The sequence below is a fragment of the Strongylocentrotus purpuratus genome, unplaced genomic scaffold (assembly GCF_000002235.5).
Source record: "Strongylocentrotus purpuratus isolate Spur 01 unplaced genomic scaffold, Spur_5.0 spur5_scaffold_5, whole genome shotgun sequence".
NCBI lineage: Eukaryota > Metazoa > Echinodermata > Echinoidea > Camarodonta > Strongylocentrotidae > Strongylocentrotus > Strongylocentrotus purpuratus.
In genome coordinates this window covers 33632553-33648948 of record NW_022145611.1, presented here as the reverse complement: position 1 = coordinate 33648948, position 16396 = coordinate 33632553, and the positions used below count along the sequence as shown (strand labels likewise).

At 36.1% G+C, this 16396-nt stretch overlaps 1 protein-coding gene across 1 annotated transcript in view; it reads left to right on the top strand.

Moving 5' to 3' along the window:
* LOC105442179 (gamma-aminobutyric acid type B receptor subunit 1-like) overlaps positions 1-16396 on the top strand; it is a 36013-nt gene that overhangs the window by 9661 nt on the left and 9956 nt on the right. The window contains exons 2-6 of the mRNA XM_030999010.1: positions 2637-2774; positions 5540-5710; positions 11700-11801; positions 14388-14453; positions 14915-15112. Of these exons, the coding sequence (XP_030854870.1) occupies positions 2637-2774; positions 5540-5710; positions 11700-11801; positions 14388-14453; positions 14915-15112 (675 nt within the window). The remainder of the gene's footprint in view (positions 1-2636; positions 2775-5539; positions 5711-11699; positions 11802-14387; positions 14454-14914; positions 15113-16396) is intronic.

Below are 16396 nucleotides of genomic sequence, written 5' to 3'. Positions count from 1 at the left end.
TTATGTGAGGTTGACAACGTTGGCCATTCAAGAGAGAAATAGAGGACGGGTGAGAATGAGATATAGCGGAAGTTTAGACAGTAGCATAGACAGTAGCGTACTCTCTAAAAAAAATCGAATGATCACGGACGTCACTCCTCTGGAGAGTGAAAATGTTGTGAAAATAGAGTGAACATTCACTCTTTTCTTCTTAGAGAGCACTCTAAAATCAATCGATTTTCACTCCTAAACAAGTGATCACGGACGTCACTCCCAAGAAAGTGAAAATAGAGTGAAAATTCACTCCTTTTTTAAAGAGAGTAGCAAGGGGGCACGGGAGCACGCACACCCCCCCCCCCCCGCACACACAATCACACGGGGTGGAAAATGGAAAAAGAAACAGGGAATTCACGAAAGGAATTGAAGGGACTCCCATACAATCCCCCTAAAGGGATTGCCAGGCAGAAAAATCCGTCGGCTAGAAGGAGTTTTAAAAAAAAGTCTTTTGACGCTCTCGCCGTTCGGTTTTAAAGCCAGATGTATAGGCTCAGCGGAACAATATCCCCGAACGAAGAAGACTGAATTTTCTGTCTAATCAGTTGCCTGCTATTAGACCGAGTAAGACCGATTCCATCCTCATGATTCCAGATGAAGAATATGGAGTTGGAAGGCCTGTGGTGGCCGTTAATTAGCAAGAGCCTATACCGTGGTCGCTTTTTAGAAATAATGGAGTCTATTCATAACCTCTTAATAATCTATGACATAGTGAGAAACATGATCAATCTCTTTTCAAATGCTGATTTCAATTATTTGGTCCAATAAGTACATGCAGTCATGCTTTGTAGTTCTAGATTTTATAATGAGTTATTAATAATGCAGAATTCACCTGTTGATAATCACTCTATTGTGTGATTTTAATTTCATCTTTTAACCCATAAGCCCAAAACATTTTATTAATCATTTTTAATACCTTCATGGGATTGATAAATAAAATATCAAACTCGAGGATAGATGCTTTGCCCATCGACATACTCTTTCGTTTTTCAAGTGCTTTGTGTAAATTTGAAAATGACTCATTTTTCTACTTTGCTCATCCCTGAATGAATAACTTCAAAAAATGATTTATTGCTCTCATTCCGAATGTATTCACAGACACAAACGGACCATACCATGATACCTTCCATTGTTATTGTGATATCAATCACTCAAATTGTAATAAATATACTCAATACACGCAGGGAAGTGTGTTTTCGGATGAACACATATCTAATTACAATGATTTGAAATAGTTATGGAGAAGTATCAATCATTGAGATATGTAACATGTGCAAACAAGCTGGTATTATTTCATTCATATGAATGATTATTGTAAACGATTATGAGTGCCACCATCGACAATTCACACTTACGTATATATACTCAATTTACCTTACCTGTTGGAAGGTGTAATATTTGTTACTGATCGTAAGAACATTGTAATCTCCGATACGATTATAATCGTTTACAATACCATACGAAGGTACAATTTGCACCCTTACTATATTATACCTGTATCCGGGACCTGTATGCAAATATAATCTCCTTGGATTTGGTCACGGTTACAAGTACATTAATTTACAATACATGTATATGCAGTGATGCAGGGTAATCTGCACCGCGTGATTTATTAGTGTGTCTATTGAAAAGATCTAATCATATTCGGTGCATGATTATGGTTCTCAGTGTTGGTTTTATCAAAAGAGCCTTTATAGCTTGGGCAGAGACACGCCAGGTCGCATGTATAATGCACACATGATACACAAACAGAGAGAGAGATAGAGAGAGAGAGAGAGGGTGAGAGAGGGAGAGAGAGAGAGAGTGAGAGAGGGAGAAAGAGAGAGAGAGAGAGTGAGTGGGGGAGGAGGGAGGGGGTAACAGGTAGTATGAGAGAGTGAAAGGTATTAGAGAGTGCGAATAGAGAGAAAGAATGTGCGATAGAACGTAAAGAGCAAAGGAAGGAGGTAATCAGATATAATACTGAGAGAAATCAGAGAGGAAGTCAGAAAGAAAAGACAAGAGAGAGAGAGAAATATTTTTATTTCATAAATGATCATAAATCAATTGGGAACAACAAGTCAAAACAGGAATTAAGATGTAGATCCGGATGGATAACACCGACCTATGTCATGCGAAGGTGTTGTTGTAGAATGATTTATACACTTGACTTTTAATGTAAGTCTTGAGGGTTCGAATACCAGCTCGGCACTTACGTCCTTTGGTAAGACATTAATCCACATTAGCCGCTATCCACTCAGGTCCACGCAGATCCACGGCATTTGCTGAGGAATTTATAATTGCAGGGCTAGCAGAGAAAGCAAAATATGACTATCACGTGGCTACCCTGAATAAATAAGACCTAACCATTTAATTATTTATCGTCCTTTTTTGTGTGCTTCAAAAAAAACTTTTATAAAAAAGAAAGATTTTCGATTTGTTCTTGGTCCAACTGCAAACATGCACTAAGCGAAAACCATTCTACCAAATGTTTAACCCTGACCGATACTGTGCTACCTTTACAGCTATGTCCATAGGAGCAGGCTTCTAATCATATCTTTTTTTATTGAGGTAACATTATGCAATTATCATTCAATCAGTTTTTATTGTCTGTTTTTTGACAGTGTGATGCTGGTCTAGGAACCAAGATCCTCTTTGATCAGATCTTCAGAGAACCTCAGAAATTGATGATTCTTGGTCCAGCTTGTTCAACTGCTACACAAGCCGTAGCTGGCACAGCACACTACTGGAACCTTGTCACGGTAGGAAGCTTAATGATTCTGTTTGTCATCTATCACCAAGCCTTAATTAACCATATTACGAATCCTTGATTCAACTCAAGAGAACCAAGTTAATTACTTACGTTTCTTTTCTTCTCTTTTAAGAGAACGCAGCATCATAAAATCATGAGAGTTTGGGTAGAAACCGTCATACACGCACCATAATTATGTTTGGCAAAATTAATGCATAATTTAAGCTGCAAATTTGTATTGTATTGTAGAGACGAAAATCAAGTCACAACCAAACTTGTCACGATTGGAAGCTTAATGATTCTGTTTGTCATCTATCACCAAGCCTTAATTAACCATATTACGAATCCTTGATTCAACTCGAGAAAACCAAGTTAATTACTTACGTTTCTTTTCTTCTTTTTTAAAAGTAGATATTCATTGAATTTAATAACTAATTTTATGTTCATTATTGCAAAGTTGAAACTTTGATTCGACAAGGTTATCAAAATTCAATGCTTGGAAATATTTGAAGTAATGCTTATTATAAATTACAAAATGCTTAAATACAGCCCCGGCATAGCACCTGACGAGCTCTCCGAACGCTGCTGAGATGTGTGAGATCACAGTATGGACATGATTTGCACAAGCAGACGATGTCCCATGACATCTTACACATTTTCAGTGCCTGTGTTTTCATCTTCTCTTGAGTTTTTTCTCTTACTTCACTACCGTCAAGCTAAATGTATATCCTATTGCCTCACTTTAAACCCCGCACATGGTTTTATTTTGATGACAAATGCAGCGATACAAAAATAAAGGAATCTGTCGCTTGTAAACAAAATAAAACGCCATTGTATACTCAGCTGCACACACCGCGGTATGTTCGGTGTTCCAAAGGGGAACAAATGCCGTCCTTAGTATCATTCCGGGGGGTTTTCAATTTGAAAGTCTGGTTTCTTTGATTGTAAGTTAACCCCTATCCTGTGTATTTACAAGCAAAAGATTGTAGTTATCAGAATCGGGTCATATCCCCTTTTGAATGGTTTGACATGCCATTACATTTATATATACTAAACTCATTATAATTCGACAAATAATAGCTTTGCAATTATGTTCATTCTTTATGGGATGTCTTCTGCTTGGGCAGTATTGGTCCATATAGTGACGTCATTATAACATCGTTATTTTTTCCGGCGAATCTCTCGTATATCCCAGATGCTACGGAGGTTGTTTTATTTGTATTTTTTATAAATCACCCGATATGTAGTTGACCTAAAACTTGTACGATGGTCATCTGTTAGCTTACCAGTTTCTAGTGATACATTAGTTGACATATTTGTGATTATCTTTGAATTTCACCTTTAAGAGAACGCAGCATCATAAAAGCATGAGAGTTTGGGTAGAAACCGTCATACACGCACCATAATTATGTTTGGCAAAATTAATGCACAATTAAAGCTGCAAATTTGTATTGTATTGTAGAGACGAAAATCAAGTCACAACCAAACTTGTCATCGTCTTTAGAATGTGAATACGTTTAATCGACTTCAGATGGTACAACATTGAAGCATATAATCAAGAGAAGATGGTAAAACATTATCACGCTGGAAAGATGTGAATTTTATTATTGCTAAATATAAGGCATTTGAGGCCCAGGTAAGCCTATTTTAAAGGGAAGTCGACATTTGTTGTTGTTGCTAATATGTTCTTTCTACTGAAAATATGAAATAATAATGGGCACTTGCATAGCGCTCATACCCGTCACGCAGTGTCGTTAATGGCACTTATAAATTATTACCCTAGTTATAGCCGAGCCGCCAAAGTAACCAGCGCTCCAGCATATCACAAACACATTTTGAACCTGGGTGGAGAGTGGCAAAGGGACATTAATGCCGGGCTTGGATTTGAACCTCGTACCTTGTGATCTACAAAGTCTAATGACTTATCCACTAGACCACCACGCCTCTTCTATGAAGTTAGCCCTAATTTAAGAAGTAGTCTCCCAAATATTATTTTTCCATCGTCAACGCGTCCGTGTTGTGAACTGTGCGATTATATTTATTCGTTCGATCTGTTTCATTTTTTCTACTTTTGGGAAGCTGGGAAGATTTTTTAAATAAAAATTGGTAAGTTAACACGGGAATATTCGATAATCCTATTTCAATCAGTGATATTAGTTACTATGTTTTTGTGATTTTATATAGATGTCTTATTCAGCTTCGTCACCTGCGTTATCCAACATGGAGAAATATCCTACATTCTACCGGACATATATGCCTGATACATTGTATAACACAGCACGTATTAGAATCCTCAAAGAGTTTAACTGGACACGTGTGGCTACGCTCCATGAAAATCATGAAATCTTCTCTTTAGTAAGATAATATACCATGCTTGTACACACGCAGAATCAAGCCGCTAAAGCATTGTAAACGAAACATATCTCATTGAATTGATGGGCCTTCAGTGATTTATCAATATGTGTTCAATCCGTTCACAACTCTCCCCGCCTCTAAAATAGATAAGACGTGTTAGATATAAAATAGATAAATCTGCACATAATTTACAATCCCATATCTGAGGATTGAAGAAATCAAAGTAAAATTGTCGTAGTTTTTTCTTCGGGGGGGGGGGGGGGGGTCATGAAGTTGATATGTGGTACCTTTATCGATTTTCTGTGAGATATTTGGCGGCTTTATTCTGTTTGTGTTGAGGCAAGTCGAACTTACAATATGTATACTTATAACTCGCGTTAAATCGTATAGATGTTTATTTTCATCCCTATATTTCTTTAGATGTCGTATGCTGCTGCGTCATCAATCCTGTCAAACAGGAATAAGTATCCATTGTTCTATCGGACTTACATGCCAGATTCTATGTATAACCCTGCTAGGGTACGTCTCATCAAGGAGTATGGATGGACAAGGGTCGCCACTATTCACGAGAATCATGAGCTTTTCTCGCTTGTAAGACAGTTCATATTTACCACCTTAATGTGCGTCGGTGTCTCACGTGTTTCGTATCTTCACCCCAGCATGTACTTCCTTTCACACACCACCCTATTAACCGTGTTCGATTTGTGCATGGCATTAATTACGTACTGTCCCTGTCTATTTTTTTTCTTCCATTACGTGTCAAAGTTCTAGAAAAAAAAAGGAATAGTTAAAAGCACCAAACGGTGCTATTATACTGTTGTTTGTGTGTATTTTAGGAATGGATTCGATATTTTTACCGTGTTACAAGCACATTTCAGGAATAACATTGTGTTTGTTATTGCACCTACGGGTACATACATGCCTGGGTACATAGCACCTATAATACTATAGTACCTCAAAGCACGATATAACACCTATAACACCTATACTAGCACATGCATATTAAGCACGCCTGATTTCATACATTCATCAACGCACCTGTTGACTTCTTCTTCTTCTTCTTGAGGCCGTGTAAGTTAGTGAATTTTTCAAGGAAAACACTGTGATTATATTCGTCTTTTTAATAGAAACAGCTTCTAAAGAGATATTCGAATGTATTTGGGTTAAGACTGACATTAATCGAGTACTGGAAAATGAAAGCTGTTTCATTACGGTACAAGTAATACAAACAAAATGTGATTCTGTGATTTATTTGATATAATGTCTGTGTCATTGTAAATATATGTATTGTTATCACACCTTAATTTGTATTCTGATGGGAACACATGTAGAATGTGTAAACAAATCGATTAACCTAATGGGTTGTACCGGTAAGCAACTAGAACCTGAGGCAGAGTAATGGATTTAGTGCAACTAGCTCTATATAGAGTTCGATATTGTCATATACAATGAACCATGCGTGCAATCTTGTTTGGTTGATTGTAATTAATTAGTAAGGTAATCTAATTTGTTCGACTGCTATTATAAAGTTCATGACAAAAGAAGTTTTTTTGTTACGAGTGCTAATTTAATCTTAGTTTGTATAGTGCGACATTTTAACAAGTACACCCACGGTAAACGTGAAAAACGTGATCACAAATGAACGGGAAACGTTCGTTTGTCGTTGATAGGTAGAAGGAGGGAAGGTTGAGTTGAGCCACTTAAGATTATTTTCATCGAAATTGTATGCAGGCTTTTCTTAATGAATAATAGAGAAGATCAACTTGTTTCCCTATTCTTGAGACACCCTTTCTCTGGTTCATTTTATCAACGTACATTATCATATCGCAATAACAATAAATATATTGATATTAATAATATAAAATTTGAAATGAGCCAGTGTTCATCATGCTATTAGGGAGATTAAAAAGAAAAGTGATCTGGAAAAGGATGCATTCAATGATGATGACAAGAAAACAAGATGGGAGGGATTGTCTGAATAACCAGGTTCTAAGTAACTCGTGCTATTGAGAGAGGATAGGAAGCTAGGGCTCTATTGAACTCAAATGAACATGATAAAAGGGAGAGGAGGAGAGAAGAGAGTGAAAGAGATAGAGAGAGATAGGGAGAGACAGAGAGGGGGAGAGGGGGAGAGAGAGAGGGAGCGAGAATTGATGGATAAATGGAGAGGTATGTCACCATGTCCTTATAGTTAAGCAACATGGAAAAAACAATAGAGAGGTTATGATGTGAATACTGATTTACAGATAAAACACAGACGAGGGGAAGGGGCAAGGTGGCTGGAACCCCCTCCCCATAACTTATTCGGGCCACCGTTACCTCCTAACTGGGTGAGGAGGCCATCGGTTAGATTTTCGTATCTGAACTTATATAGTTTAGTAATTGTATTACATTAAAGCTATACACTAGCGCAGACCACAAGCTAGACACTACTTTGAAAGGTGCACCTTGTTTATCAATGACAAAAACACCCTTTCTTTAAGATATAACGTTATGTTATGATTTGAGTAGTCTCCAGATTCCGGTGTGTAGATCGAGTAGAAGTATCGTCCCTGTATTTCCCTTGATTTTGCCGCCAAATATGGGAAACATATCAAACTTCACGGAGTGTTTTGAAGGGGTACAGATCCCCCAATTTAAGGGCAAATCTCGCATTACACAGCACAATGTCATATCGAACATTGCAGACATAATTATTACAGGTTCAACTGACTGTTCATATTACATGTCAATGTATTCACCTTGGTTGAATATATATATATTGATAAATATTTGCGGTTAGAGAATCTCTCCTTCTTAAAACGGCTTAAAACCACCTCACAAAAGGTGTAATGATCAAATCAAGTGCAAATTAATACCCCATATGCAACATCCAATATTGCATGTAAAAATTATGTTTGGATTATATAATAAGTTTTTGGATTTTCTCAATTTTCAATAGGTTGTACAAAGCTGTTAGAATTGCCTCGCGTCAATTTTTTGCAAAAGAAAAATTGCGATCGTGATATTCTTTCATTTTCCGGAAAAATATTAAAAGTAATATGTCGTGTTTTTTTATAGTGTTTTTGCCCATGATTAAACTTTAAACTCAGTTTGCTTCACATCGTTTCAGACCGTCCCTGGACGCTGCACGAAAGAAACAAAAGAGGCGACGTAGAAAGAGATAGAGAGAGGTTAAAACCGAGTAAGAAATAGAGAGAGGGTATAAACGTGGAAACATAAGGAGGAGGGAGGGACGTATAGAAACTTGGAAATGTCATGTGAACGATTACCCCTGAGGGATGAATATCTGTGATTATAGGAAATGTATGATAATGGACCTCCACCTTAAGAAAGACGAAGTCATCACAAGAAAGAAATGAATCTTTGTATGATTTGTTAGGAGTCGTGGAGTTCATTTACACCACCAGTGTCATGCTGGAAGCTTTTTCATCCGCTCTCTTGTCATTTTGTTTTTCTCTTTTGCGTGTGTCAAACTATTACGATGCGATATGTGCATAATAGTCAATGTTAACGATTCAGTGCTGAAATCGACGAAAAGAAAGAATACATTCATCTTTGTGATATAACTAACGACATAATATATGGCTGCATGTGTTTTTGTCTGCTTTCTTTGTATACTTATAGCACTAAGAGATGATTTACGCGTTTGAAAGACTTCTTTATAACGATTTGAATCATTAGTCTAGATTTATTAACTTCTTTTTGACTTTTATTCTGTCGAGGCAAAAGGTATTACTCTAAATGTCAAACATAAGTAGATTATGATATGATTGAATTACATTAAATAGCGAAAAATAAATAAATAAAAAGTCGCCATTGCATGATTTAGGATGATTTAGTTATTTAGGTATAACGCAAAATTACCCAAAAGGACTTTTGAAAGCTAGAAATCTAAGGAACTTTTCATTACATGAGATAAGTCTTTGATTTTTTTCTTTTAATAATAATGAAAAATGATACTCCTGGCGCAGTTGTGTGAAAATTGTATAATTGTGGGGATACGACCATCAAGTAATTCAAGAAAGAAAGTAAAATACACATAAAAGTTAAAGTTTAACATACTTCAGGACATAATTTGCAATAATATGTATTTTCATGTAAATTGTCTGGGTTTGTCCTAATATCTTGAATCCTCAAAAGTTCTGTTTACCTCTATATCTGCACCTGCACTTTGATTTTCATGTGTGTGAAAAGTGGAAATAAAGTAAAAGAGAAGTCAAATGCCGATGGGTGTTACCGACATGGATAACAGGCAAATGTAATATGGATTCTACACTCACTCTCATTAGTTCACTATTACTTAGTTTTCTCGCATTTACGTGAGCGCAATTTGCATAAATCATTCATTATTTTGTGGGTGAAGCTTTGTATGGAGCTATTAAATAAACGTTGATGGGTTCATGGAGAAACCATGTGTTCAGGCAAAGAGGGAGGAAGAGAAAGAGCGAAAGATAGAGGGGGTGGGAGATAGAAAGTGAAATCAAAGAGGGAGAGAGAGAGAGAGGAAGAAAGGATGGAGGGCAGCTTAATACTCAAAATGAAAGTGAAAGATGAGGTTAATATTTGATATGATATCCGTCCATTGCCCTTTTGAATAATGCATCATACGTAAACTAATATAAAAGACACATTGAATCGCAACCTACATCAGTTTGAAAAAATGACTATTTTCCGAGTATGATTTCATATTCTATATCTTTTATGTACTATCCATATCGATATTTGTTGGGATTATTTTTGCAGTTTTAATTTTGTACTTATCTTTAAATCTTAAATATGTCTCTGCAATGTTGACATGCGACATTAGATTAATGATTTGCAAAGAGAAATTAGTAAATAGACATATAAACATTGTCGTCAATCATAAGCGTATTTTTCTTTTCAAGATTTTCAATTGTAACTAAACATTACCATATTTCGTAATATTATATTTCCATCTACTCGAGGAATAACTATACTCAAGACACGTGTTGAATATACATATTGGTTCTCTTAGAGTAGGGTGATAAATGATGATTGATCGATTTTCTCAATAACAGCTTTATTCTGACTAGTGTAACATTAAGATTTCTAGGTTATGACCATTGATGTTCAAGCAGGTATGAATCATAGATAGTAATATTAAGTTATAAACGCGTTAATTGATCGCTGGATAAGTTAAGAGAAAAAGTTTGTTTGTATTCTATTCGTTAACTTGCATGTCCTAACCCTTGTCAATGTTTAGTTATTTTGCAGACTTGTCTTGTCATTATCTTTCCTTTGTTATTGTTTGACGTTAGCACATCTTATTTTATGTGTAATCGTTTGAAATATAAATTTATTTAATCAATGAAATATATAATAGATACATGTTTATATACTGTATACAATTAATTTTAATTGCTTATGGAAATTTTTTGACCAGCTAATTCAGCATGATCAGTGAAATTAAGTAAATTAAGGAAAATGGACTAGTTCAATTATTATCGGGATCATAATCGTTATATATATTTTTATGAATTAACTACACAATCGATAGAATTGATCTGATAGCATTTTGGTTTTATCATGTGAACGTGTTCTACAATTTTAAAGATAATTTGATTATTTTGGACTGTATACGCCAATAATGAGGCAATTTGCTGAATAAAAATAAATGCCTCCCTCCACAAATTTTAATTTTTGTTACAGAAATAGTTAGTGGGATGAAAAGGTACCTTAAATTGTATATTGTATTTACTAATATTTTACTAATTTTTACTATCCTTGTATATAGGTTTAAAATATAATTAAATTTTTGTTGTTGTGCCTAAATACAACTTGACAATGCTTTATTATCGTATTAATAAATGTTTTAAATGTTAATAATCAGTAAACCCGTATTTAATTTATATCCTTTAAAAAAATAATTTTAATGAATCTAACTATGTTTACTATTTTTTCACTTTATTTCAATATAATATATAATTTATATATCATTTTTCAGCATATTTTATCATATTTATGTCTTGGTTATAATCCTTTTGATATTTCTTTACAATATGTTTATTTCTACCAACTTTTAACAAACTTCACTTTTACGTATACAGGCATTCAAATTTCATATGATTTCTCTCTACTCGATTTGTCATCAGTCATTTTACTATTTCGTTATTCTTTATATGATATATGGTTTTGTTTTTATAATTAATTTGTATTTGTATTGTATATGCACGGCCCCATTGTAAAACAGCCAAACACTACAGCTGAACTGGGCTTTTACCGTGAATAAATAAATAAATCAAGTCAAAATATATGTCGCTTTTAATCAATAACTTTTATCATAAAATTTGTTTATTTTGTAAAAAAAAAAATTAAAAAACGAAATTTGTTCATGTGATCAAAGCTCATGTTAAAATCCAACGTACGCTAAAAGGGGTTCAAAGATTGCCCTCCAAAGAGAAATTAAAAACAGTTCATAGCCTAAAATATTCGTGGATTTTATGTAACTCAATAATATTTATATAATTCATTTATAGTATTGCGAGAACGTTGTCATGGTATTGGAAGTACGAAATAATTTGTTCTGAAGTTGTTCTGCCCTTTGTCCCTGATCCAGGCGATCGATAATCTACTTACTCTTTTGCGACAAGCTAACATCACCATCATTACCTCTGAAAGCTTCTCAGAGAACCCAAGAAATCAAGTAGAAAATCTCAAGGTAAGTCTTCATCTCTTTCTCTCCCTCTGCCTCTCTGACTCTCTCTCTCTCTCTCTCTCTCTCTCTCTCTGTAATTATCTCTGCCTACCCCCCTCTCTCTATTCGTTTCACCCAGTTTCTTTCACCTATTCCGCTTTTCCTATTTGTATCCCGTCATTTTTTTAATATCATGAATCTCCCATTTCACTCCGTAAATGTGATAAATGAATTGCTCCTCTTTATTAGATTCGTGATATTAAGAATACCTCTACAGCAACGATTGGTGCAAATTGTTATTTTGATATTAACGGTACTGACAAATTTAATATAATGGTACATCCAAGAGTGAATATGCTATAGAGTCATTGGAGGAAATGCCGGGGCACATTAAAGGAAACCTCACCTAAAGTATGTAGGTATTCTGAAAAAAGGAGACGTATTCCTGCCCGTTGATGTACAATATTCCTTACGAAAATGTATAAGAGATACATAACGAAGATATTCTTGCCATTTTCTTGAAAACGTGACGTGCCAAGTAAAGTTGTCCATGTATCATGCACCAAGCTTTTAGTTGGAAAGACTTTCAAAATCAGTAACAAAAACATTACTTTTCAATGAGGAAAAATCATAGCTGAGAAGATAAAAATTACACTTGGTGAAGAATAAATAAAAGGAGAAGCATTGTAACTAATTCATTTCAAAATACTAAAATATAAGACTTGACTAATCTATTTAATTTTGTTACAAACCTTAACCCCAGAAGAGTACCTACTTATTTAAGCAATTTGCGTTCTGGTGATTGTAGTAGAAAGGATAATAGCAGGTAAATGAAATGCTTCATCACTACACACACCTGGGAAGGAAGCATCCATAAGTTTGAATATATTTACTTGATAAACGACTTCACATAGTACGTCACGTTATCAAGAAAACGGTGATGCCCATGTCATGCTGAGTAACTGTACATTATTCTTGCTTTATGCTTCTCCCATAGACTTTGGTGGGAGAATATTGTAGACAAAAATGGACAAGACTATAATAAATCCCCAGAATAAGTAAAGTTATTTCTTGGGGTGCGGTTTCCTTGAAAAAAACATGTTGAGCAACTTTCGTCTAGTCATTTTTTCGACATGTAGGACTACACATACACACACTCCAACTCACACACAACCATGCACCCCCACACACACACGCACTCCCTCCTTCTAACACACGACCATGCTCCCTTACACACATACAAAACCTCCTTCTCACACACAACCATACTCCCACACACACACACACACACACACCCACCCTCCCTCCCACACACAACCATGCTCACACACACACACACACCCACCCTCCATCCCACACACAACCATGCTCCCACACACATAACACACTCTCCTTCTCACACACAACCATGCTCCCACTCACACATACACACCCTCCCTTTCACACCCATCCATGCTCCCAGTCACACACAACCTCTCACACACAACCTTATGCTCCCACTCATACCCTCCCTCTCTCACACACAACCATGCTCCCACTCACACATACACACCCTCCTTCTCACACACAACCATGCGCAAACACACACATTCACACCCTCTCTCTCACACACAACCATGCTCCCACTCACACCCTCCCTCTCACACACAACCTTATGCTCCCTCACACCCTCCCTCTCACACACACACACCCATGCTCCCACTCACACATACACCACAATAAGAACAATATTAAGCACAGAGTTGCATAAGGAGATGCGCAAACATGTATGACGGGGAAGAGAGAGGGGGTAAATCCAAACATTTACTGATTCCTTATTTGTTTAAAAGTCAATACGACCCCGCCCCACATATATAAACACGCACATACTTTCCTTTCTACTAGGGCAGCTCCAAAAAAGCCACTTGGCGTCGTCACGAGGGAATACCTTTCGAATAAAGCTTAAGAAATCAGCTGAATATCTTCCATAAATATACGTTCATTATACGCGGCTTTTCATCGAAACCTCACTTGTCATTTGTTACGGGGATAGTATAAGTTGAAAATATTGATTGAAAAGATTGGTTTACAAATTAGCTGATATTTAGGAGTGGTAAATAACCTTCTATTGCACCTGCGGCAGCCATGTTGTATAGTAATAGTCATGATGACCGGAAGCTTAACTTAAGCTTCCGATTTAAAATCATTGATATGATTTTAAAAGGCAATGCATTAAGTATAAAAGAATGAAGTGGTATTTGTGGCCCGTTACAAAACTATTCTGAAAAGGAATGGGACGAAATTAGGCTAATACATAATGTTATTATAACTTCGAAATCTAAGCAGGAAACTGTCATTGCCCCTGATTCTAGGGGATGTACGATAGGGTATTGAAATAGCACTGAAGTTTTTAAAAAAAATGAAAAAAAATTTACGATTGTGTTATTAGTTGTTTGTCTTAATCATTTATAAAACCTTGTCAGAATCGCCTATATCTTCATTATCTACAAGTCAGAACAAAGTTTAACATTTGAAAGGAAATATTATACATTTCTGATAATGATTATCTCTTGCCTTTGTATCTTTTGTATCGATAATATAATCAATGTATTCCCCTTCCTTCCTATGCAGAATCAAGATGCTAAGATCATCCTTGCAAACATGTATGAGAACATGGCACGAAGGGTTTTCTGTGAGGTAAACAAAAAGTATAAATCAGCATTGTTTAGCATTTAGCTCTATAATAAGTGGTATTCTGAACGAGTTGGTAAATGTTCCGGCTCCTCATTAAGTTGGGACATTTATATTCAAAAATAATATTTTTCTTTCACCAATCAAATATGAGTTCCCAAACGTGTATTCAACTTCAGTTTTCTGTTCGCCTTCCATTCTGTTATTTTATAACACATATTATCATCTGCATATGGTGTAGTTACGTCAATCATTAATGATAGGTTGTGTACGTAATTCACAAAGCTTTTCCTGATTCATAAAGATTTACGTAATAAGCCCTAATGCTTATGCCTAACATGCTTTTCAAATAATGTACACTTAGACGAGGCCGTGCCTATGGTTACGAACGAGAGTCTTTTATCTTGATTAGTATGCACTGTGTCATGTGGTAATTACATTATATTTCTTGATATACTTCTGTCTAGGCCTACAAACAGGGTTTAACAGGAGAAGGGTTCGTTTGGTTCATGATCGGTTGGTATAGCGATGGTTGGTACCAGGTTCCCGACCCCGATGTAACTTGTACTATTTCTCAGATGAAAGAAGCTGTCGAGGGATCGTATTACATCGCTACTGAGAGCTTACAGCTTAGCCCAAGTAAAGAAGCGGGAATCACTGGTCTGGTAAGTAAACCTGTCCTTCTTCTGAAGACCTTGGTGATGCTAAGAACACTAAGAAAAGGGGAAGGATTAAGATGTATATAAAGGAGAATTAGACACACTGGGGAAATTAAGATGAATAGATAGGTACGATAATTGAAAGAGAATTGAAGATAAAGAATAATCAGAATTCAGACGACAGGAAACATGAATCACAAAGTATCATTAATTAGAAAAGGGAAAAAATACAGATAGTGAATATACTTCGTTCGTGATAAGTTTACTTTCAATACAGCATAATAAAACCTTCCATTGCATTATTATACTCTAAGCAGGGCTCTAAGCCGAGTTGTATTAGCGAGTTATGGTGAGTTGCCTCAAAGAGGCACTCGCAATAACTCGCGAATAATTCGGTATGGCTTAGCGTAACTCTTTACAACATTCCACGACTCTCCTCGAAGTCGCGAGCAGTTCCAAAATTTGAACATGTTCAAAAAATTTCCCCGATTCGTTGCAATTCGAGGTGAACTCGCCTACACTCGTAATATACACGCATTACTTGTAACAAGCTCGCGCTGCACTCTTCATGAGGTGGCGAATTGCTACGAGTATATTACGAGTGTTAAGCAAGTTCACCTCGAGCTACAACGAATCTTTATTTCACTGATTCGTTGTTACTCGAGGTGAATTCGTTGTTACTCGAGGTGAACTCGCGTACACTCGTAATATGCTCGCATTACTCGTAACAAGCTTGCGCTGCACTCTTCATAAGGTGGCTAGTTGCTACGAGTTACGAAGAGTGCAGCGCGAACTTGTTACGAGTAATGCGTGAATATTTCGAGTGTAGGCGAGTTCACCTCGAATTACAACGAATCGGGGACAAATTTTGAACATGTTCAAAATTTTGGAACTGCTCGCGACTTCGAGGAGAGTCTAGGAATGTTGTAAAGAGTTACGCTAAGCCATACCGAATTGTTCGCGACTTATTGCGAGTGCCTCTTTGAGGCAACTCACCACAACTCGCCATAACTCGCTAATACAACTCGGCTAAGTGGGAGCCCTGCTTAACTCTTTATGTAAAACAGGGCTCCCACTTAGCCGAGTTGGAGCCTCGAGTTGTGGCGAGCTGGCGCGATCTTATGGCAAGCCGTTTTATCATTAAAACATATTTTTTGATATCAAGAATTGAATTAAATTGAATGCCTGATATCACGAAATCGAATTCTTGATATCAAGAATTACCATTGCTTTATAACATTAAATCATTTCTTGATAACAAGAATTGATTTATTGATATCAATTAATAAT